Below are 26,251 nucleotides of genomic sequence, written 5' to 3'. Positions count from 1 at the left end.
AGATAACCTCCTAGTGCTCACGACTTATTACAGCCCGATCGTAACCAGTACCAGGCCCCGCAGTATAGTCTCAGCAGGATCGCGAACGTCGGTTCCTCCTCCCCTTCGTCTCTCGCAGGCAGATATTTCGGCCGATCTCCCTCCGTGTGGTTCTCAGTTGAACCGAAAACGGCCCTTCTAAGGACCACCAACGCTCTCCGCCGGAGCGAGGGCCGAGCCTCCCTCGATCCCCAACTTCCTGGTTTCGCTCGGCTTCCGAGTGGGTCATACGCAAATCCAAGGGCCAGCCTTGGATGGTTCCACCACTCGTCAGCGTCCCTAGTCAAGAGTGGTCATTCGGCCGAGAGGCACGGCCCGGCGTGCCGACAGAATGTCGGGGCTCAGTCGCTGGCATGCAGGCTTGGTCTTACAACGCAAGGTATCCACCTGCATGTTTATCCGCAACCAGGCTCCGTAGCGTCCCCTTGCAGGCTGCGGGGCTCCATCCAAATTCCCCAGTCCGAACCCCGGGATCCTGGGAGGCCTTCCCCCATCCCGTTGGCTTTCCGTTCAGAGGTGGTTGTAACCCGGCGCAGGGAAAGACCCACAAAACCCTTTGCGTGGCGTCCCCACCTCATTCCTTCCAGCCGTTGGGAAAGGTATCTCCCCCCAGGGGTCCCGAGGGTCATTTCGAGGTCTCTGTCAGGAGCACCCCCCCTTGTGGAGAGGTTCAGGTAGCCGCTTCTCGAAGATCTAGCCGTTCCCTTCCTCCGCCGTCTCTGCTCGCCGCCGCGTCTACTGTAGCGAAATGTAGTCCCGGTGCGTCGTCGTGCTCGGTCTCATCTCCAGGGAGTCGCCGGTCAGTCGCTGAGCTCGCCCGTCTGCCATCCAACCCATGCGATGCTCGCTGCAGTAGTCTTTGCATACATCCCACGGGCCTGGTTAAGAGGGTTGAGTTCGTTCCGCTACGCCGTTGGTGTCTGGTACTCGTTCGGTCATGTTCCCTAGACAACGATCTCGTTAAGACAGTTGCCGTAGACTATTGCACTTTCCAATATGGCGCCGGACGTTCTAAGAAGAACGACCGGCCAGACCAGATGCTCTGGAAAGAACACCCGGCCAGACCAGATGCTCTGGAAAGAACACCCAGTCAGACATTCCGTTCTTTCCTAAGATAGGGAGCATGTGCAGACCCGGCGCTTGCAACCACGAGCCCATCAGGTCCTAGTAGTGGAGACCAGTGTAGGTTAAAATACATGACTATAATGTGGCGGAGTTTGGATTCTGTCTTCCTATTGGTTCTCTCTGGATCCTGGTGTTCTCATTGGTTGGTGTCTTGTCTATACGGAGGAGTGGGTTCCAGGCGTGACTGAGCTGGAGTTCCACGTCCCTGTTCAGATTGGTGCTTTCCGTGATATGGCTATGGCTTCCTTTACCCGTCGGTCCCAGTAACCGGCACATTTGACTATTATTTTGGTGTCGGCAAATAAAATTCTATGTCCCTCGGTGATGCTGTGTTCCGCAAGTCCTGACTTTTCCGGTTGGATTAATTGGATATTACGTTGATGTCCATTCCGCCGCTGCTCAATAGTGCGTCCCGTTTGGCCTATGTATGGTGTCCCACACTCGCAAAGTATTCGGTAGGCTATACTCCTGGAATACGAAGTTCCAGGTCATCTTTGACAGACCGAAGTGGGCCTTGGTTTTCAGTAGCGGTCTGTGAATGATCTTCACCCCGTACCTGGCTAGAATTCTGCTTAACTTCTCGGAGGAGTGTCCTATGAATGGTAAAACTGTTTCAGTAGGGCGTTCCTGTCCTGTGTTGCTACTGGTAGACGGGCTGGGCGGTGCAGTATCTGTCCTTGTAAGGGCCTCGTCCTCATGTTCGGCTGCTCTTGCCTGTGAAGGATCGGCCCTTCTAAGGGCCACACTGTTATCCGTGCTTGGTCTCCGCTGAAGTGAAACTGCCTTGTTGATCGCCCTGTTGATATCTCTGATGTGGTACCCATTCTGCTGTAGACTGGTTCTGAGGTGTGTAAATTCTGATTGTAGATCCTTCCTGAAGATGAGAACAATGTATGCCCTCGAAACGTTGGAAGCCAACTCAAATTTAACCTGGCTGGTAACCCGAGAACACTTGTTCGAATCATGTCGCCAGGAAAGCTACAATTAATACAAGAGTTATCGTGTTACAAGAAGATGCTGCAAGTTCAAACTTCATGATAGCGCCGACGTCTGCCAGCAACACTGAATTTCAGTTGCAAATCTCTTCCATTGCTTAGTAAGCTGTTCACTGTAAACAGTCAGTGGCTGGGTGCCCGCACTGTCAAGTCCGCAGTTCTCAAATAAAGTGTTGACACTGTGAGATAGCAGCTTAGTTCATTATGACACCGAAAAGAATTGCAAGATTAATGATATACTTCGAAGTGGATTTCGGTTTTGTATTTTTAAGAAGTGTAAAGAATATGATAATGGATATGTACATACACACAATTTTGTTGGGTCCACCACTCCCCCCTGCCCCCCCTCTCCCCAACAAGCTTCCGGTCAGCAGTGTCCCGGATTTTCACTTATGAAATATAGCAATGCTAACCATACCAAAAGTTGAATCCCCCCTCCCTTTACGTGAATTATATATACGCCCATGTATGTATGTATTTATGTATCTTTCTCTCAGTCACTTACTAGTACGACCACTATCAAGAGAGGAAGCACATCTCATATAATACTTTTCTTATGAAATGTGGTATACCTCTTTCCACTTACATATGTATACACATAGCCTATACAGAATAGTTTATATTATATCACTTTTACCGCAATTATTTAGTTTTATTTAAATTTTAATGCATTAAATTACACAGGCTGCTTATAATACCTAATAAAATAATTAATTAATTTTAAAAATAAATTATAGTTATTTCTATAAGAATGCTTTTGTATCTCTTATGAAAACCGCCTCTAACGTCTTATTAATTTAGTGACGATTCTTTTAAAAAGGAACATAATTAATCCTTATTTGCTGTAATTAAGGCTTGGCTTGGCTTGGCTTGGCTTGGCTTGGCTTGGCTTGGCTTGGCTTGGCCTGTCTGTTTTCGAATTTCCATCTCTTTTCTTTATAACTGCTTAGAATTCCTTCTAGAGCATTCACGTGAATCTTTACGTGGTTTGCCTTCGCTTTCATGGCTACGTTTTCTTAAAACTATTGATAATATCTAGACTACACCGAAAGCAAATCACACGAAAATTCACCCGAATGCTCTAGAAGGAAATCTAAGCATATGTAATTTTTTCAGATTTTTAGAATATCATAGCCGTTTAATGATAGGAGAGTAAAATTCGAAACCAGACGCCCTGGCATTGGCCACAGGTCCAGCCGAGCCTTAATAAACAAACTGTTTTCATATTTCTACGTCACGTTCGAAAATAATATTTGAAATTCTATGATACAATTCGAGGGAAGATTTAATCCCCTGTTCCGCACTACCTTTCCATGAATATAAGTCATATATTTATGTATAATTCACATTAAAGAAAGAAATGGGTCAACTTGTAATGGGTGCTAATGGTTGAACGATTTATTCCCATTTCACCGAATCCCGCCCCTAAGACAAATATCTCACCTAAGCAAAATTTTCGGCAAAAATGGAATTCCCGTTTTGCCCAGTCTCCTTTTGCTGAATATTTTGAAGGGAGGGAAAATTTCCCTTCGATGTAAAATTTCAGGGACTGAAGTGAAAAATAATTTCAACCAAGTCAGAAACTCATTTCACATTTTCATTGGCTGATGAAAGTGAATCGTAAGTATTAATCACTTTCAGTGAGTCTTTTAGCAGGTAGTTCCTTCTTAGTCAGTGTCCCAGCAAATGTATTTTCCTTCTCTAGATGTCTTCCAGCATTTCCACTTCCATCTGTCATTTCTTCTACTCTCAGTTTAACACATTGTCTCATGTACGCCCTCTTTCCAATCTACACCAAACCTTTCAATATCTCTGTAAGTTTCATCCATTTCATTCTATCTGATCTTTTCTCCAGATCCACAGAAGTTATGAATACGTCCTTCTTCTAGGTATATTTTTCCATGTAACATTTTGATAAGTTCTTAAATTGTTTACACATGAAATTTCCCAGCGGAAGGGAAATCCTCTCCCTACAAAATATTCTGCGAAACGGGAATTCCCCTTTCGCCGAAAATTTCACTTGGGTGGGAAATCTGATATAATACGCCTCTGGGCCATTCGGCAAAACGGAAAGACACGGTTTCGAACATCAGGATTAATTCTTGTAAACATTGCATTGAGGCAAGCATAATAGCTATTGTTCATTTCAAGATACCGTTATTATATCATTCACCATTTTGTTCTTTTATTAGCTTACGTCAAATAGTACATGTGCTTCAACTTTTAGGGGTATCTTACTTGTATTACTTGCAACAAGTCAAAAGTAATTGGAGATTATGATCTAAATTGAGCTATTTATTTTCAGCCTCATTGCTAAGTTTTTACTTGGTTTGTCAATGTTCGGAGTGTGCGCTCTTTATATAAACTACTCTTCCCATGCTCTCAAGCAGGTAAGACGATATTATTAATTATCGTAATTTATTATTTAATTTATCTTCATTTCAAGGTAGGGACATGGGCGCCCGCAATAAGTTTTCTAGGCCAGGGAAGGGGGTTCAAATCGAAAAATTGTGTCCTTAAGTGGATCATATTGATGTCATTTATGTGTCATTGGGATAAAAAATGTTTTAGTGAGAGGAAAAATACAGCATAAAGAAAAGAGAGAATGAGAGAAAGAAAGAAAGAAAGGAGCAAGTGAGAAAGAGAGAGATAGAAAGAGAAAAGAAGAAAAGAAGCAAGAGAGAGAAGAAAGAGCGAGAAAAAAGAAAAGTGTGAGGGAGAAAGCAAGTAGAAGAGGAAAAGAAGTAAAGAAGAGAAGATAGCAAATGGAAAAAGAAGTGAGAGAGAGAGAGAGAGATAGAGAAAGGAATAGAAATAAAGAAGATCGCCATTAAGAAAGGGGGGATAAACAAGAAAATGAGGCAAAACGAGACAGAAAATATGGAAAGAGATATGATACAAAAAGTTATAGCACCATTAAGCCTTGTTTCCATGATATGAAAAACTCAATATGCTGACCAAGGCAGAAAATTTATTTTATTTTAAAATATAAACTAAACGTAACGTTTCAACCTTCTAGCAAGGTCTTCTTCAGACTCTGTACCCAGTACAAATGAAGAAAGGTATAAAACAGGACGATATATATGCACACAGAAATCACTCCCCTCCAGGCACAAGATTATTAGAAATCCAGCAGGTGGCCTTCCCTTGTCAACTGTACTTTCAACTAACAGGCAATTTGGATAAACTTTTCCTTTCATCTGGAAAGTGGTTGGACTCTTTATCTCACGTTCTTCTTTCTTTCTTCATTCCTCATCCTTCATTTCTCCTCTTTCGTTCTTCTTCTTTCCACTCTTTCTAACACCTTCTTCCATTCTTTGTTTATCTTCAGTCCCCCATTCCAGTTCATTGTGTCTTCTTCTCCTTTCTTCTCTATTTCATTGATCTCCTTCCACTTCCTTACTAGTCCTCTCTTCTCCCTTCCTATCTGCTTAGCCTCATCAGAACAGATTACAGATACAAATAATGGGAGGTAAGAATAAGTATAGGGGAGAGTCGTACAGTACCGGCCAACTTAAGCTTATTGATTATAACTGATAAAGGATTAGGAGATAGTTGGTTTGAATATAGTAATATGATACCTCAATGCATACTTTAAGGAACACGGGTTTAATTTCTCTGAAATGTTGTCAGAACTACAATATTAAAAAACGAAAAGCTGGATTTACAATGAGTGGAGAAATTGTCATCCAGTATCGGCCAGTCAATATTTTAATTTTAGGTGGTGGTAACTATTGATAAATGCTTCAGTTTTATGAAGAAACTGTGAACTATATGTACAAAGTTATGGTAGTTAACAAATGTGGAAATGAAGTCCGTTAAAACAGAGTTCAAATCACATTTTTACAATAGTCACAAAAATACAAAATATTTTAATGGTTTACACATTCAACATGTGCCAAACTCCACAATCGGTACACTGAACCCAATCTTCCTCAAAGGACTCGAGACAAATTATGCACTGTGCAGTTTCTACAGTTGTCTTCTTTGTCTTCTTACTTACTGAGGGGCATAAACTTATTGTCCAAGTCTTTCATATACGAAAGTAGTTGCTTTTCCATTTCGTCATCAAACGTCTTCTTAAATCTGCCCATCTGAGGTATCAGGTTCACATCCATACCACGTTGAATTGCTCTCAATCAATCTTCTAACGTGCTTCTTGGTAAACAAAATACAGGGTGTCCGAATTGAAACCCCCTAATTTTAACCGACTGTAGTACCGCACGTATTTAATGCATTCCAAAGATTTATACAACAATGAATACACATAAGTATGAAGTTTGCTACGCCCCTTGTGGGTACGTACTTACATGCTATTTACCACGGCTACAGATATCTTAATCTCAGGGGGATAGGTTCTTTATTTGAGAATTCCAAATAAGAAAGCGTTTTATAGCCAAGAGGATATAGTTAAATGCGGATCTATATTCTGAGAACTATACAAAATACAGAGAAAAAAATATATATAGCGACATTGAAATATATCGAAAATTTACGTCGGTTAGATTCTTCTTGAAAGGAAATCTTCTTCTTCTTTCTCTTCGTAATTATGGAAAGGCTTATTCTTCTTCTCTCTCTTGATTATAGAATAGGCTTCTTCTTCTTTGACTATGGAAAAGGCTTTTTCTTCTTTTCTTCTTTTGATTATAGAAATAAGCTTCTTCTTCTTTAATTATGGAAAAGGCTTCTTCTTCTTTTCTTCTTTGATTATGGAAAAGGCTTCTTCTTCTTTTCTTCTTTTATTATGGAAAAAGCTTCTTCTTCTTTTCCTTTTGATTATCGAATAGGCTTCTTCTTCTTTTGATTATGGAAAAGACTTCTTTTTTTATTTCTTCTATATATAAGAAATCTAGTTGCGTCGTCTCGCTTCCTTTTCTTTATGCCCTATATATGTTTTCTTTCCCTTTCCCGGTTTCTTTGGCAAACGATACAAGCTATACTTATATATAGGAGTAGGGTCGACTAAACTGACACTAGCGCCACCTCCTATGTAACGACCAAAGGGGAATAACCAGGATCGCTAATAACAAGCGCTGCCAATGGCCCAGTGCGACTAAAAAAGAAGCGCAACGGTAAAGTGCTTCGGGGCGTCTAATTGACCACAGCGCCACCGGGGAACGGACAAATGCAAAAGCTGACGATGTTCTCCTCGTCAGAGAATCAAAAAGAAATTGAGATACATTTCTGAATTCATTTGCTCGCTTAATAAATTTCCTAAACGTTTCATATGCGGCTATATTCTTAATTCTCTTAAATTACTATATACATCATTCTATTTACTTCTATTATAGTATTTGAACTCTTCTTTTATATATTTCTCAATTTACTATAATATATATAATCCGTGTTCTCCGCTCCTACTTTGTACAATGAGCTCTGCTCTTCTTTATATGGCGTGCTGCCATCTATCGTCGATTCCGAGAAACCATTCCTCCTTTCAACCTTCATTGTGTCGTGTGAAACTGGCACGTGACAAGTTTTGTCTGTGCAATCAGTACATTTCTATGTGTGCCCCACGAGTGGCATGGAGGCGATACTCAATTTCTCTCCAGGTTGCCTGCAGCATCTATGGCGTAACTATCTCAATAGCACCGCGAATCCTCTCACGAAGCTGTTCCACAGTTGTCACTTTTGTTGCATAGACCATGTCCTTAACATACCCCCACAGGAAGAAATCCAGGGTAGTAATGTCAGGAGACCGGGGTGGCCAATAAATTGGATCACCTCTCGCAATCCATTTTTAAGGGAATTCCTCATTCAATTTGTTCCGGACTGCCAAATGCCAGTGTGGAGGTGCTCCATTCTGCTGGAAAAGCAGGTTTTGGTGTCGATGTGTTATCTGAGGGAACACAAAATTGTTTAACATATCAAGATATGTTTCACTTTTCACCACCTGGAACGATACAAAATAAACGAATCCTAACTATTCATTACCTATTTAAAATTTCCACAGCTAAGCTAGCATGTACCACCTTCCACACTGTTCTTGCCTGTATATTATGTTTAATATAAGCATTTGAAATTAGGGCGTTTCAATTCGGACACCCGGTATACTAGCTGCTTGTCTTGCTGTAATTTTGTTTGTCATTATCTCATTTACCGCCGCTTTCATGGCCTCTTCAGTCCATTTACTTCTTTTGTTGCCCTCCTCGTCTGCCATCTTACTCTGAAAACAAAAGCAAGCAGGACTGTAGTAGATGCGTACGAAATTCTGTGTGGCCGATACTGGACGACACTTCGCTGGCCGATACCGTACGATCATTAGGTGGTAACAAAAGTTCCGATTACACGTTGTTTTTAATCAATTTGCTAAACTATTTACTGGTTCTCGTTTCCTTATAGAATACCGATAAATTGAATCCGACAATAAAATCAAACTTGCCTCGAACATGAATACAAGGGCCCTAGAAATAACTTCTCTCACGCAGCCACTTGACTCTTCACAGTAACACAGGCACAGCTCTCACAATACTGCCTGAAAGCGGGTGACCCCGAACTATAGGGCACACGAATACATACCCTTCCCTCCTACTCCCGTGAACTACTGCTATGTGGCGTCAAATGTCCGAACTAGCAATTGGCCGATACTGTAGGACGGCCGGTACTGTACGACTCTCCCCTACGATTTTTTAAGGAGTTAGTCCAGGAGCCTCCTTTGGACCTCCTTACGGGCGCCCTTGTTAAAAGATATGTACCTCATGTGGAGGGTTAAGTATGAATATGTGGGAGAAATGACATCGACTTCAAATAAGCGCACAGACGTACACATATGCATACATGCATACGTTATACATATTATGTATCTTGCATATGTATTTTCGGTATATTATTTTCTAATTCAAGCAGTCTTTTAAAAACGAAAATGTTTCAAACACTTTGTAATTGATATTTTTCACATAGTTATTTTCTGAATATTAACTTACGATGCATTTATTGCATTTTGAAAAACAAATTGTGGTTTCCGGAACACATATAAATTACTAATTACTAATACGCCCTAATTTCAAATGCTTATATTAAACATAATATACGCATATAAATTACTGTTATGCTTTGTGTGAACATTAAAATATTCCGTGATAACTGCACTTGCTTTATTTTTTTATTATTTTTGTTTTAAATGCTCCTTGACTTCTTCGGCTACTTTACGTTGCTTTCCTAACTCTCTAGGTTAAACTTGATGATGAGGATGGATTGATGATAAGATAAAGCAACAACCACAATGAAAACTGTCACCCAAGATTCGAACCAATGACTTCTGGCGCTGACTCGGTGGCTGAACATGTTAAGTAGTCAGCTTTAGATCTCTCTACATCGAAGTTCCGGGTTTGGGCCTGGACATGTGTGTTCATTATGAGTATCCTAACACTAATTTAATCTCATCATCCCTCATCCTCATTGGCCAAAAGTAGAAGAAATGCGACGTTAAATAACAAAACATAAATATGACTTCTGGTATCATCAGAGAAGACGACGCTGACCACTTCACTAATGTATTGAACTTATGACGAAAACTAACACTTGTCACTACTTGAAAAATTACCATATATTTGCAGGGGAGTTTCATTGCCGAAAATATGCAATTTGGTCTTTCTGCGGTATTCTTCAGCAACGCACCAGTTGGAAGTGTTGGGACAACTTAGCCATTGCTGATGTTTGACTAACAAAAACAACGTTGTGCAAGTAGTTTTATTATTTCCGTCTAGATGGCAGTAAAAACTCACACCTTTCTGGTAAACTGGTAAAATAGTTTTTGTCTACAGCCAATAGATGGCATATAACCGCAGTTTGGAGTCAACCATGCAGCGAACATATGCACGTGAACGTCGAACCGCAATTAACACAGAATTTTGCGAACGTACACTTGTACGTCGTTCCGCCTTGAGGGGTTAAGAATAATGATTCTTACCAATCCAGCTTGTCAGCTGATGAAATTAGCTTATAATGTACTTGAGTCTCTATTGCATTACGGGTATCAGTAGCCTCAGTGATTGTGCACCCATACAATTACTATCAGGCCCGTAGCCAGGAACTAGGGGGGGGGGGCGAAGTCAATCCTAGAGGGGGCAAATTTTTAATATATTGTGTTGTATTGACAGTTATAGCAAGGTACAGAGAGACACTTGCCCCCCACCTCCTCCAAAAGTAATAAGTAACAAGAAAGGGATGTTATCTTGAAACTCCAACAAATAAAAAAAGTTCGAGCAACATCAAATAACAATATTTCGATAATAACCTTTTGGACTACCAAAGAATACAAAGATAAAGTGTAACATAAATAGGCTAATCGGGACTGTATCTACTTTATATTTACAGGTCAATAATGTTAATAGACGATTAATGTCTACCAACAGCTTCGAGCTTCTCCGCAGAACTGATTAAGGAAGTCATTTATAAATCGTGCTTCATAATGTTTCCCCTCTAGTTTCCAGTATGCAAGATTTTTATGCAAAAAGGAATCTAACGAAAATCCAACAACACCATTGTGTTGTGTTATGCAAGAAAAATCGAATTAATTAAATAATAATGGTTACATATTATCTAGACTTTGATGAATTGTGTAAAAATTTGTAATACATTTGTTGTAGGCCTACTTGCTAAAACATTAAAACATGGGTCCCTTACTCCACCACGGATTCTATTTGCTTCACTACAGACAATGTTTGCCTACTGGTTACGTTAACCATTTTGCAAAATATTGTGTTGTTGAAATACATGTGTTTGACACCCGACAATCAAATAGGAATCCCTTGATTGATCAATGGCTTCTTGGATTACAGTGTCATCATTAATATTTCATATCAAGTTTTATAGAGGGAAATGTTGTATCCTCTTTACATTATGAAAAATACCTTCCTTAATGACTATGGTACGAAACCGAACGATATAAGAGACCTCCTTCGCTTACCCCATTTCCGCGGCACGAGGTCTCTGGGCCGCTTATCGTCACCACTTTTTGAGCAGAAGCGTACAAACCCCAAATATCAGGGTTTTTTTTATGCTGATACTGATTTCTGCCAGTCACAGAATGGCTTAAGATAGAATGAATAAAATTAGGAGAATCCACTCCTTACAAGAAGAGTTGACATAATAATTTGTCAAAAAATTAGGTTGTGCCTGAGGTACTTTAACAGACAACGTCTACAACACACACAATGTAAATAGATTATAATTTGAGAGATTTTCAATCGTATTTAGGGCCTCCCCGATGGCGCAGTGGTAGAGTCGTTGCCTTGTAATCAAGGGGTCCCGGGTTCGATACCCGCTGGAGGTACATAGTGGTTCGGATCTCACTTTAAAACTGTAGGTCCAGTCCCGATTAGTCTTACTGTGCATAAGTGGACTTAAAACACCAATTCAATCAATCAATCGTATTTATTTCACTGCAGCATTTTTCTACTTGTCATTTTCTTGAACCTATATTCATAGGGTGCCGCCTAATAACACAGGCAACTTTCACAGTGTGTACAGGACATCAAGGCAAGCAACTCTTCTCAGTCACTATTTGCTTGTCTAATTCTTCTTTCGATGTTACAAGCAATCGAAATATGGCATCTTCTGTCCTTAATGTATGCAATACCATTGATAGCTTCACAGTTGCAAATGGCATTAATTTTTACTGCCCTTTAAAATTCTGAGAGCAATATATAACATGCTGTAGAAACGATATCATGCAAACAGTAAGGGTTGAAACTTAACTTTTCCTTTATAAAATGGATATCATAACACATACCCATGTTGCTTATCATATTTGATGCGTTTGCATAGAGAAATAATTCATAAGATTTGAAATTGATATTTACACTCCATAAGATGCTTAGTGTAACCTGTATCAAAATACAAATTTTATCGCTTTCTAACCGAAATAATAAATGTGAAACACTATCACATTTTCACCGTGTCTGATAATAATTTGAGACAGTAAGCTGCGTCCTACATCTTTCACTAGTCGAACTGCATATTGGGATGGTTACATAACACACTACGAAGCCAGGGGTTTCAGGTTCAAGCCTGGGCATGAGTGTTCTTTGTGGGCAGAGGCGAAACCACAAATTTTTATCTGGAGTCAAGTACCAGGACAAACGTGCAAATAATAATTACAGTACTATAGTGGTGGTAGTGGTAGTAATAATAGTAGCATTAAATATGTTATTATTGTCGTAAATCATGCAAAAGGGGGTAGAAGTCGGTGCTAAAGCATTTGAGTTTCAACAAATGATTTGAAATATTTTTCCAACAAGTTCAATTTTATATAAGCTAATAATGGAAAACAAGCATACAAACTGTATTTTTGAAAGACAGAATATGCATGACGAACATTATTCTTTTTGTACATATGACACGTATAACTTCCATGTACAACATATATTTTACACATATGGAACATGGAGCAACGTAAAATAAGAAAATACGTATGCAACATGTTAATGCTAAATTGTGTACGTATTCAAAGTTTCTTTAATATATATATATATATATATATATATATATATAAAATTTAAATACATTAGGCTACATGATCAATTCCTGCGCCAAATTGTCTATCAAATGTGGGCGCTCCTTTTTCTCAAAACAATTGTTCATGCATTTAAGCAGCAACAATCTGAAGTATACAGTATATCTGGCCTTCCTTCACTCTCGGGTAATTTAGAATGCATTACGGAAAAGAATCATATTGGGATCGAAGCGAGCAGGAAAATCGTTAATCCAAATATTTGCAAACTGAAAACAATATTTATTTAATAGGGCGCAAATAATATAACGGACGCCATGGCATTCTCTTTAACATTCTTTCCCCCATTTAGATCGTTTTGGCTCGCAAGGCTGACTTACGCCGCCCCCTAGCTATAGCTCTGAACTTGGACTATAAGAATAGCAGATATTTGATTGCGAGCGAAGCCAGCAAGAAAATTTTACAAAATGTACTTTAATTTGTATAAAATTTGAAATCGAAAGTGCAGTTGCCCCTCTGTGCCCCCTGCAAGTGCCCTTAGCCGTCTGGAAGAAAAGTGCAAGAAACACTTGAAAACTAATTCCATCTTGAGTATCCATTTGTCCTGCTATTCTTAGATTCTGCTACTCATGTTTCTTTACTCCAATGTTTGCCCCCCCTAGATTGGACTTCCGTCCAAGATTGGGGGACAATGTCCCTGCCCCCCTGTGGTTGCAACACTGTTTGTGAGTGTCTCTTCATCAATTTCACGTCATCACTCATTGTCACGATTAGCTAGATGTGGCAGAAAAGCAACGCTAAGTAACAAAAACACTCCCTCTCTCTATCACATGAATCGCTATTACCAAAAGGTAGACTTGCGAAACAAAAAATTATGCAGTTCAAACCTTATAGCAACACATCCAAGAAAAACATCTAAACACATTAGGCACCTTTAATACAAGACTATTCAAAATGTCACAACTGTTCTATATACTGAATATTGCGAAATCATTTCCCGAAGTCTGAAGCTGGAAGGGAATTCTTTCCCCCCAATCCTGATACGACATTATACGGAATCCACCTTCATAAATCACAAAATCAGCAAATGTCTTTGTTATGATGCTAGAGTAATACAGAATATAATTGTAAAGATTAGTGAGAATCCCAGGTAGGAATGTTGGGATGTTCTGTATTTTTCATAGGGGGGGCAAGGCAGGCTCTCAGGGATGGCAGTTGCCCCCCCCCTGCCCCCCCTCTAGCTACGGGCCTAATTACTATTCAGTCGATGAATACTGATTTCAGATTTTCGATGAATCGATCAGCGGGAGCACCTACCTGCAGCTGTCGACATTGTGTGTTACGGCCTTCCTGCTTCCTCTCATTTGCATCCGACGCCTCTACATTTTGACAATACTCATGGCTTTGGCACTTTTACTGAAAGCGACTGGGATCCTCTTCATTGTGTACTACTTTGCCTCGAGAGGACAACCTGTGGAAAAATATCTGGCACCCACCAGCTTCAGAAAAGCACTTAGATCAGCTTTAATCCTTATAGTCTCTGCACAGCCCATTGGATGCGTAAGTATCTGGATGGTCTTGATTCTTGCATTCTTCTTCTAGTTTAGAGTTGTTGCTCTCTTCATCAGACATTCATTTGTAGTTTGATCAATGTTACAGGTATGAAAATTGGATATATTTAACGAAGAAGAAACAGTTATGCCACAGATAAACGTTTAAATTTCTCATTGTATACTTGATTTTCCTTTTCCTCTTTCTCTTCCATACACTTACTTTATCTGTTTCCTTTCCTTTCTCTCCATCTCTCTCTCTTTCTCTGTCTGTCCCCTTCATTCTATTTATCTTTGTCTAATGCTGATTTTCACTCTCTTCCTCTTTTCTCTTTCAGTTATCGCCTTTCTTTCATTCTCAACCTATTTCTGTCTTTCCGTTATTCCCATTTAAAATTCTCTTAATCTTTTATCTTTCCGTTATCAACTTCTCTTTCCGTTATCCTTCTTTCTTTCATTCTCTTTTTCTCTCCCTCTTCTATCTTCCTATCCCTCTGTTACCTAATTTCCCCACCGTCTTCGTGTGCATACTGAGTGATAGGTACAGCTACGTAGATTTGGACTGGGTATTGTGACTAAAGCCCACATCACACGGAACTGGAAGTCCAATAGGAATGCCCTAGTTGGCGCTGAACTGGATACACATTTGCTAGTTTTCGCCTCACACCATACTTGTTACCGTACTTGTCGATAGTCTTTTGTTCCCATAAGACATTGCGCAGAGCACACAATCTGTAAGATGGACGAGCAATTTGAAGAATGTTGTAGGAGAATTACTGCTTTGTGTTTTTATTACAAATTAAAAAAGAAAAGTATGGACTAGACACTGGCTTGAAAAACAATATGGCAATCAATGCGTATCGAACAAGCCTTTCAATGAACTCGGGTATGCATATTCATACATGAGATTCACAGGATTCAATTGAAAAAAAAATCAAGTATTTCATACACTTGTAATAATAAGGATTTTTCATTTTCGTCTAATCATATTTGCCACGTACACATCTCATCGCTTTGCATAAATACCTAAATATTAATGAACTGAACAGTTAACACTAATGCAATGCACGTCATCTCTCCTTTGCAAACCCACAGATTACACTAGTCAACAACCATTTTGCAACATCAAAGGTAACATGTGTTCTTAACTAATTCGGATGTGCTGATTTCAGATCTGCAACTGAAATTTTTGTATCACGTAACATTTCAGAGATACACGTGACGTCATATCCGGCATAAGGTGGATACGTTATTTACATTTGGATTCTAATTTATATGATTTTGGGCAACAATGAAAATAAATTTTGCTACAATGTATAAACAAACACACTTATAAAAAGATTTGTTTCTTTTTCTGGCTATGTTTCCATTGTTGACGTTCAAAAAGGCTGCTTCTCCCTCCCCCAGAATGAGTTACTGATAAGATAAGGGAGAATGCTCTCTACAGACTGAAGGGAGTGTGATTTAATGAGTTCAGTATTACGTGCTTTGAGGTAGAGAAGATATGTTGAAGTTACTTGGGTGATATTGCAATGAAGAAAAACCGACGTGGTTGTGTAAATTTACCAAACAATTTCTGCTATGTGTGCGGGCAGTACACTTTAAAAAGTCAACGCCGAATGTTGACAGAAACGTTGAAACAAGCGTATTATAGCTACTTCGGGTGCAATGTTGGTGATCAAGACAAAGTGTGGGCTCCCCATGTGTGCTGTGTGACTTGTTATTCAACTCTTGTGAGGTGGTTTCGTGGAGACAAAACCCGTGCTATGGCATTTGCGGTGCCAATGGTTTGGCGTGAACAGAGTAGCCATGCTGAGGACTGTTACTTCTGCCTAACAAGCATAGCGGGACATTCTAAACGAACAAAATCCAGTATTGTGTACCCCAATATTCCTTCCGCTGTGAGACCCATACCAAATGGACCTGAACTTCCAATCCCTAGCCCACCCTCACATTTAGAGGAATATTTTGCAGTAGAAGAGCCACCCATCCCGTCCACTTCCAATGATCCAAGCTATTTTCCACAAACAGAGATGGAACCACTCCTTGTCGACCAGTCCAGACTGAATGACTTGGTTAGAGATATGTATCTAACTAAGCAGCAGGCTGAGGTGCTTGGATCTCGACTTCAACAGTGGAATCTGCTGGCTTCCGGAACTAGAATTACCCATTTCAAAAAGAGACATGGACAGTTTTCAGCTACTTTGAAATCAAAAAATTCCCTCTGTATGTACAAATATAGACGGTTTAATGGATAAGCTTGGGTTGGATCACATTCCTGAGGAATGGAGACTGTTTATAGACTCGTCCAAAAGTAGCCTGAAAGCAGTGTTGTTACACAATGGCAACCAAAAACCATCCATATCAGTCGTACATTCTGTTGAGATGAAGGAAACATATGACAGTATGTCTGTCTTGTTAAATATGATTCAATATAATAAGTACTGCTGGCAGATTTGTGGCGATTTAAAGGTCATTGCCATATTAATGGGACTCCAAGGTGGGTTTACAAAGTATTGTTGTTTCCTTTGCTTGTGGGACAGTAGGGCTACAGAATCGCACTACACTGTGAAAAACTGGCCTCCGAGAGAAACCTATATACCAGGGCAACAAAATGTGAAGTATGCTCCATTAGTTAATTCTAACAACATATTGCTTCCTCCTTTGCATATCAAATTAGGCCTCATGAAGAATTTTGTAAAGGCCATGGACAAAGATGGAGATGGTTTTGCATACCTCAGGAGCTTCTTCCCAAAACTAAGTGATGCTAAAGTGAAAGAGGGAATATTCGTTGGCCCCCAAATTCGGAAACTGTTGAGAGATCACAACTTTGATAAGAAGTTAAGTGTCAAAGAACTAGTTGCCTGGAAGGCTTTTAGTGCAGTGGTGAATGGATTTCTGGGCAATACTAAAGCACCAAACTATACTTAATTAGTTCTGGAACTCCTTGATTCTTATGCAAAGCTTGGATGTCGAATGTCGCTTAAAATCCACTTTCTCCACTCCCACCTGGATTTTTTCCCAAAGAACTTAGGAGCCGTCAGTGATGAACAAGGGGAACGATTCCATCAAGACATTCGCACAATGGAGCAGAGATATCAAGGTAGATGGGATCCTCACATGAAGGGCGATTACTGCTGGTTCCTAGTTAGAGATAGTGATAAACATTACAAGAGGAGGAAATAAGGGTAAGTGCATCCACTGTGAAAGCTGTATATTGTGTATATTACATATATACACATACACATATGTGTGCGTGTTTCTACCTTGATCTTTTTTACATCTTATTGATGATATTTACTCATGCAAGTGTAATAACTGCATTCGTAACCTAGTTAAAAATACAAGTCACGTAATATATTTTCGTCGCCTTCACTACAATCCTCTTTACCAGCGTAACACAAAAACGTTACGTGTTACGACATTTTTACTATCATTTTCGTGTTCAGGAGGTTCGATTTAGTTAAACTGACCCTTTTTTTCCCGTGTTGCAGAAAAAAAGTTTAAATTTGTTGACTTGTGTTATCTTCGTGGCCAAACTTTGCTCTGATTTGGCTGTTCCGCAGAATCCAGTCGAGGAAAACCAGTAGCAATTAGAACGTGTCATATTTCTCAAAACCAGTCAAGTAGCCAGCCAGGCAGCCACCCACCACTTCCGTTCAGGTAGCCAGTTCATCCCCAACTAACTGGAAATCCTGTTCCAAAGCGAATGAAGGATTGTTTTTTTTTCTTTTCTTAAGGAAACGGGCAATATAATTAGGCTAACCCACTCTATGTATTATTCATAAATGCATTGAAAATGCTTTAGAGACTGAATGTAGGAAGGGCAGAGAGGAAGGAGGAAGATATTTATCGGTCAACAATCGATATGTTTAACTTTCGATTTCAGAACTAAATCAAGCTACAAAGTGTACTTTGATGCACCGAAAGATATATATTTTTAAAAAAGCTTGTTACGTTGACGCTACAACAAGCCAGTCCCTGCACATAGCGCTACGACGCCAGGGGTTCCGGGTTCGAATCCTGGCCTGGCAATGGATGTTTGTGAGTTTCCATTCATCAATTTCATCATATCATCACTCATCCCTATCTTTGGAAAGTAACCAAAAGTGGCACAAAAAGCGAAGTAATATAAAGCAAAGCAATCAATCAATCAACAAGCCAGCTAGTTCCAACAGACTCATCGAATGTTCTAATGGTAGATTTTCCAGAAAACATAATAAACGATAAGAACTTGGTTTTGATTTTTGTTACTTAGCGTCGCTTTTCTGTCACTTTGGCCTAATCGCGATGATGGGGATGAGTGATGATATGATGAAATTAATGAAGGGACATTCACAAAGAACATCCATGCCCAGACCGGGATTCGAACCCGGGACCCTTGGCGTCGTAGCGAACTCTGATAACCGATTCTCGCCACAGAAGTCGGCTTTAAGAACTTGACGTGACATCCGAAGCAGATAATATTTTGTACGGTACACACTTGTGCTCAACGAAACAAAATTTCTGAGTATATGTTGCATATATTGTGCTCATCAGAATTTTTATTTCTTTATATATTTTGAACTAGATATTATCAGTGGATATCAGACTGGATAAACCATGGAAATATTCCTCTTTCCCATTGAATGTTGTGTATCTAACGGCGGGGATCTTTCTAATGGTTTCCATTTCTTTTGGTGAGCTTGGAGCCATAGTTTGCAAAGCACCTCAAACCAACATTCTCCTAGATATTCCTCTGAGCGAGTGGTGAGTTCTCTGCTATATCTTGTCTAATCTATCTTCGTATGCTCAGTTAATTGTCATTACTAATTTAAATTGTATGTTAACTCGCATATAATACAGCGCTTGCCGTCGAGTCTCGTAGCGAATGTCACGGAATGCTCCAGTATTGGCAACAAGTAGCAGGCTTGCTCGTTTAATAAATGTATTTATTTACTACCAGGGAGACAATATGTATGACAGAAAGTGGTATAGTGTGGCAAATTGTAGTTTTGAAAGGTGTCACTATATGGCAGTTTTATCAAGCAGTGGCGTGCCAAAGCGGGTTGGTGAGGGTCATAACCCCCCTCCCCTTTGGCCTATTTTTCATAACAAAACATCAAAGGTAAAATGCGGTCTGACTACTAATAAAAAGTATACTTAAACCCCGCTTTCGAAAATCCTTGCACGCCACTTCCATGAAGCTTGACTTAGAGTCACATTGTCTTGTGATCATATTATGTTAGTCATGCATCCAGGTACTCAAGCTAGACTTAAATGCCACATATCTTGGTAAATATTATAAGCGATTTGATGCTAATAGTTGTAAAAATGTTGCAATATTGATCAATTAGATTTAGAAACATTTGTTTTACTATATCTTATTCAATAGTAGCTTACCAATACAGCTTAGTTGCTTAGTGAGAATACAGTAAACTAGGTATGAAAAATCTTTCTAGCAATGCGGGAATCGGACCTATGATCTCCCGCATCGTGGGCAACTAGCTGAACCCCTCAATCTCTCTCTATCTACCGGCTTCCAGGGTGGCACAGCGGTAACGTCTTCGCCTTGTAATCAAGGGATACCGAGTTCGATACCCAGCGAAGACAAATAGTGGTTCGGATCCCACTTTGAATTGTATGAATCCATTCCCCATAAAGTATTCTCCTCTCTCTGTCTGTCTCTCTCTCACTCTCTCTCTATCTATCTATCTATCTTAGCATAATTCGAATGAGGCAAATTGACATGGATGCAATTTATGGTCTGTTTCAGGGTTGGCTTGTGTGCGAATTCGATCTACTGTCTCGGTTTGGTTATATCCTACCTCTGTCCGTTCTACGTATTGTTCGAAGTCACGTGGAGCTTTGTTGCAAGACAAGTTCCTGTAAAGAAATTGTTCCGGTACGAGTACATGACGAGAATTGCACTGTTGATTGCTACAGGTAAATCAATTTGGTAATCCTTTTTATTTTCAGCTGATCTTATGATTTTGCTCCCCTATACGCCTTCATGGCGTGGTGCTATGCACAGGGGAGCACTTTACCTTTTTTTATTTTCGGCACCTTATCGCGTCTTCTCATTTCGTCAACAAGACAGTTCTGATTAACTGTGCTCACTGGCGTACATAGCGGGGGAACTAAAGAGGCTACACCCCCTCGAGATCAATATTTTCAAATTAAAGCAGTGAAGAACTCGGTAAATTCGCTTTAAAATGACCCTTGATTGCCATTTGTGAGAGTGGAAAGTTTTGAATATACGAAATATCTTATTGTGTATGACGCCCCGTAGAAAGGAGCTATGCACTATCCACCTGTACAATTCCAGCCCCTCCCGAAAAAATCCTGCTCCCGCCAGTGTATAGGTTAGTAGTGCATTCAAGTCATTCAGTTTAAAACTGGAACCAACAATACGAAGTTTGCAAAACAGCTGTTCAAAAAGCCATTTCTTGCTGATTTTTGAGTTTTTTGGAAAATATTTAGAGTATTTTTAATTATCCTAAAAGCCTAGAAAGTTTTGGAGAACACGTGTAAATTTAGGGAGCCAGTCCACTTTTCTTAACGACGTCCCTGGTGCCGTGCGGAATCAATTGCCAAAAATGCAATCCACAATACTGATTTGTAAAATGGCTCTGATGATTTAGCTAAATGAGAAAATTCTGAAACGTATCTCTTGTAAAAATATTGGATTTTCCAGTTCCAGCACGAGGTGTAATGCCTGAATCACACGAGGCTAGATCTCCGGCTGGATTTTCCAGTTGGACTGTGAGCTGCTACTTTTCGCCTCACACAATACTTGTACCGTACTTGTTGGTATACTTTTGTTCCCACAAGGCATTGCGCAGAGCAGACAAGATAAAAGGATGGACGAGCGATATAAGAACGTTGTAGGAGAATAGTTATTGTTGTTACTAAAAATTAAAATTATGAAAGAAAAGTATGGACTAGAAATTGGCTTGAAAGAAAATATGGTTACTGAACAAGCTTTTTAATGAACTCGGGTGTGCTTATTGCTACATAGCATTCGCAGGATTCATTCTTAAAAAAATATTTCGTTCAACTAAATATGTCAAACACTTAATACACTTGTAATAATAAGCATTTTCATTATCGGCTAATCACATTAGTGGATTACAAATCTCACCGCTTTGTATAAATTCCTAAATATTAATGAACACGAATGCACGTCATCTCTGTTACTTTTCCTTTTATCGAGAAGCAACACTCGGAAACAACAGACAAAAAAAATTCCTTTGCCAAACTCACAGGTTATCTTCACATGACCAAACTTTCCTTCTGATTGTCTGTTCCACAGGATCTAGCAGAGAAAGCCAGTTGCAATTGAGTCATTCCATGCCAAATCGACACAGATATGTGTAATTTCCAACCTGACCATCTCCGATTTTCATGAAATCTGGGGAGTTGAAACTATGCATGGAACTTAGTAACTATGAAAATTTTGAGTCTCGTGCGTCTTGTAATTGTTAATTTATTCAAGGTAAAGTTCGCATAAATTGCCCTCTTTGAGCCAGCTTAGCTATACTATATGTACGGTAACTCCGCCCCTATTTTACCTAGGAAACTCAAATAAAGCTTATTGTACAGGGAATTCAACAAGCTTTCCAGTAATATATAACAAGCCTACCCTTGGATAAAAATGTTATTTTGTCACGTGACCTTGACCTTTGACCTTGAATATCTCAAAACATGTAATCACCAAAAATCGTGAAAAAAATATATTTGGTCCCTCATGCCATACTATAAAAAATATCAAAAAATCATTCTGGGACTGTAATGGGATCAGAAGATACAAAATAATATGTGTAACTATGTGACTGATAAAAGCCTCATTATGTGAACTATGACGAGTCAAAAGTCTTTTAACACCCCCTACAAAATGTTATCCTGGTCATGAAAAAAATAGGTTCGGCACAGGGAGACAGACCCCTAGCTGTGTGTGTCAAGCGCAGGTCCGGCATATTGTTGACCGCCATATTGAGTTCAACGCAAAAATTTCAAAGGAAAGGGGGTGATATGATATATCAAATCAGGCTAGAATTTCACGAGAAATGAAGCGGCGAAGGTTTTTCCAACGCATCTTTAGCCAGCAAAAAGTTATACGCATATCTTTCACTTACGATATATGCACATTATAATGTTGTCAATGTTGCTGTTAGCACACTCGTTGACGTCTCTCACACTCACATAGAACATTTGGCAATGTAGCAGGTGCAACATCATCGCAAGCAACAACTATGCCTTCTCTCAGATGGTCAATATCACGGACTTTTAGTGCATGCACCATTTTCTTCAAATGTTTCTGAAGGTTGATTGATTGATTTGTTGTTTTGAGTCTACTTTATGCGCAGTAAGGCTAATCGGGACTGGACCTACAGTTTAAAGTGGGATCGGAACCATTATGCGCCTCTACTGGGTATCGAACCGGTGACCCCTTGATTACAAGGCGATGACGCTACCACTGTGCTATCGGGAGGCCTGTTTCTGAAGGTAAAAGTCCTCCTAAGATGTTAGATGTAGGCCTTTTTAAAGATCCCCGTCTGCCAATCAATCTACCTAGAAATTTACCGTGAAACAATCCAAAACAATTGCTTAAGAACTATTCACATGCACCCCCAAGAAAATAATTCCCAACAATTGCGCAAGATTTACAACATACCCACAGTCACTTCGAGAATACATTACATCTACCTGAATAAGATATTCCATAGTATGCATAACAAATCATCTCCATTGCATAATAGGATTAAGCTCCGCTCAGAGTTCAGCACCCGAAACACCAGATCGTCCTTACATAGAGACCTAGTAATCCCAAAACCTAACAAAACCAGATTTGGTCAGAAGTCCTTCTCGTACCTAGCAGCGGTAACCTGGAATTCACTCCCGACGAAGGTCAAACTCAGTACCAGCAAAGCGCAGTTCTGTCGTCTTCTACGTTCACATGCCTATAAATTCTAACTCCAGTAATATTATTTTCAGTGCTTACCCCCCCCCCCCCCCCACCATCACAATTCCCACCAGACACATATGTTTTGCATCCATGTGCTTCGAACATTAATTTCATACACACTCATACCCAAACCCAAACATCCTTATATTTTCCTTTCTTCTAAATGTGTATAACTCTCAAACTTTCATTATGTAATTGCTACTATAGAACACTTTATACTGTATGCTCATGTAAATTCATTTCATTTTCCTTAGATGTAGCTTTACCACATAGGGCATCAAGTCATTATTTGTATTAATATTGTTCTAAATGAAATGTTGTATGGCTTAATTGTAACCCTATTGAGATAATATATAATAATAATAATAACAATAATAAAGAAATTGCCACAATGTCTACATAGTGTTGTCACACTCTGGAAAAGTGCCATATCCCGTAAGCAAGGATGAAAAACCTGTTCACTTAACAAATCCAAGTAGCCCTCATCTTTTAACGTTCCGTTGTTAAATATGGACCAACCATTCCCGTTCTCCATACACTATACCACATCATTAGCTTACCAGCAACAACCATTCGGGTGGAATCTGTCTACTGTAGATTATCAAATCACAGATTTTGCATATTCTTTTTATTAACTTCACCGTGAACATAAAAATTAGCCTCGTCACTGAAGAATTTTTCTTTCCAAAGGAAGTGTCACGTAATTGTTTGAGATACTTTTCCTTTCCCAATCTTCTTCACTATTCAACTATTTGGTGAATGTTGCTGATTAAAATCATATGCAATGGTGCGTATACTTCTTTCTCTCCTGAGATGTCAGCGCGATCTCGATGAGTTCCTAACACGTCAGGAGCATTCTAATGCTTTGTTTTTAACACCTCGAAAAGTAGAAAATGGTTACAAGCATGCAGTAATAACTTTTTGTTGGATAGAGATAAGTTGGGAAAACCTTCGCCGCTTCATTACTCGTGAAATTCTAGCCTGATTTGATATTACACATCACCCCCTTTCCTTTGAAATTTTTGCGTTGAATTCAATATGGCGGTCAACAATATGCCAGACCTGCGCTTGACACACACAGCTAGGGGTCTGTCTCCCTGTGCCTAACCTATTTCTTTACATTTTGTAGGGGGTGTTAAAAGACTTTTGACTCGTCATAGTTCACATAATGAGGCTTTTATCAGTCACATAGTTACACATATTATTTTGTATCTTCTGATCCCATTGCAATCCCAGAATGATTTTTGATATGTTTTATAGTATGGCATGAGGGACCAAATATATTTTTTTCACGATTTTTGGTGATGACATGTTTTGAGATATTCAAGGTCAAAGGTCAAGGTCACGTGACAAAATATATATTACTGAAAAGCTTGTTCAATTCCCTGTACAATAAGCTTTATTTGAGCTTCCTAGGCAAAATAGGGGCGGAGTTACAACACATTTAGCATAGCTAAGCGGGCTCAAAAAGGGCAATTTATGCGAACTTTGACCTTGAATAATTTAACAATTACAAGACGCACGAGACTCAAAATTTTCATAGTTACTAAGTTCCATGCTTAGTTTCAACTCCCCAAATTTCATGAAAATCGGAGATGGTCAGGTTGGAGGCTGTGTTGATTTCATATGGAATGACTCAATTAGAACATGGCCTGGTGGTCATCAATACGGTATTAGTCTGGCGCCCATGATTTCCTCCAGGTAGCCCAGTCCAGCGCCAATTATTTATTTATTGAGAAAATTCCAGATACAGCACAGGTGGTGTTCCTACTGAAATTCCAGTCCTTGTGATTCGGCCTTTAGACAGTTTCTTGTGTCAGTTAGGGAGAATTCACACCGAAGAGACACGCCAACACTCAGTAATCAATGCAACCTTTCGAACCAAAGAGACACGGGAAGATGCACGTGTCGCGTGTTGTCTCTCGGACTGTGCCGTTTTCTCAATACCGTGCAGCGTGTCGCTTCAGTTTGTTGTTCGCGTATGCGCAGTGAATGAATGCTTCATTGCAACGAGCCCAGTGGCTGCGATTAGGAGGCGAGGGGGCAGTTTCCCCCAATTTTCGCCACTTTTGCACCCGCACAATGCTAAATCTTATCTACAAAGGGAAATACGTATATTGTCTTTGCCCCCTAGTTTTGGCACCTTGCCCCCCCCCCCCCCCAGTTTTGGGACCCAATCGCCGCCACTGAACGAGCTATATTTAGAGTAGCAACATAACAAAGACACATTGATTTTTTGATTTATTAGGGTGTATGGGATTCTGTATAATGTCTTATCAGGATTGGGAGGAAAAATTCCCTTCCAGATTCAGACTTCGGGAAATGATTTTGCAATTTTCAATATCTAGAAAAGTTGTGACATTTTGAGTAGTCTTATATTAAAGGTGCCTAATGTGTTTGGATGTTTTTCTTGGATGTGTTGCTATGAAGTTTGAACTGCTTAAATTTTTGTTTCCCCAGTCTATCTCTTGGTAATAGTGATTCATGTGGTAGAGAGAGGAATGGATATTTAATGTTTGTTACTTAGCGTTGCTTTTCTGCCACTTCTAGATAATCGCAACAATGAGTGATGGCCGTGAAATTGATGATGAGACACTCATAAACAGTGTCGCAACCACAGAGGGCAAGGGGCATTGTCCCCCGCCCCCCGACCTTGGACGGAAGTCCATTCTAGGGGAAGCAAACATTGAAGTAAAAAAACAAGACTAGGACAATCTAAGAATAGCAGGACAATTGGATACTCATGATGGAATTAGTTTTTATGTGTCCTTGCCTTTTTCTTCCAGACGGCCAAGGGCACTTGGAAGGGACACAGAGGGGCAATTACGCCACCCTCGATTTCAAATTTTATACAAATAAAAATACATTTCGTAAAATTTTCTTGCTCGCTTCGCTCGCAGCCTCTGCTGTTCTTATAGTCCAAGTTCAGAACCATAGCTATGGGGCAGCGGGAGTCGGCCCTGGGAGCAAAACGATCTATATGAAGAAAAAAAATGTTAAAGAGAATGCACTGATGCCCCGTAAAATCATTTGCGCCCTATTAAAACAATTTCTTTCTAAGAAACTTAATATGAAATATTAATGATGACACTGTAATCCAAGAAGTCATTGATCAATCAAGGGATTCCTATTTGTTTGTCAG

General features: G+C 39.7%; 1 protein-coding gene across 1 annotated transcript in view; it reads left to right on the top strand.

The window, feature by feature from the left end:
- LOC145990980 (proton-coupled amino acid transporter 2-like) overlaps positions 1-26,251 on the top strand; it is a 78,221-nt gene that overhangs the window by 16,214 nt on the left and 35,756 nt on the right. Inside the window, exons 6-9 of the mRNA XM_083126583.1 lie at positions 4,465-4,549; positions 13,897-14,172; positions 18,733-18,911; positions 19,918-20,087. Coding sequence (XP_082982709.1) covers positions 4,465-4,549; positions 13,897-14,172; positions 18,733-18,911; positions 19,918-20,087 — 710 coding nt within the window. The remainder of the gene's footprint in view (positions 1-4,464; positions 4,550-13,896; positions 14,173-18,732; positions 18,912-19,917; positions 20,088-26,251) is intronic.

Source organism: Lepisma saccharinum, chromosome 8 (assembly GCF_977018435.1).
Source record: "Lepisma saccharinum chromosome 8, izLepSacc3.1, whole genome shotgun sequence".
Taxonomy (NCBI): Eukaryota; Metazoa; Arthropoda; class Insecta; order Zygentoma; family Lepismatidae; genus Lepisma; species Lepisma saccharinum.
The sequence above is the reverse complement of the archived record's forward strand: the minus strand, read 5'-3'. Positions and strand labels throughout refer to the sequence as shown.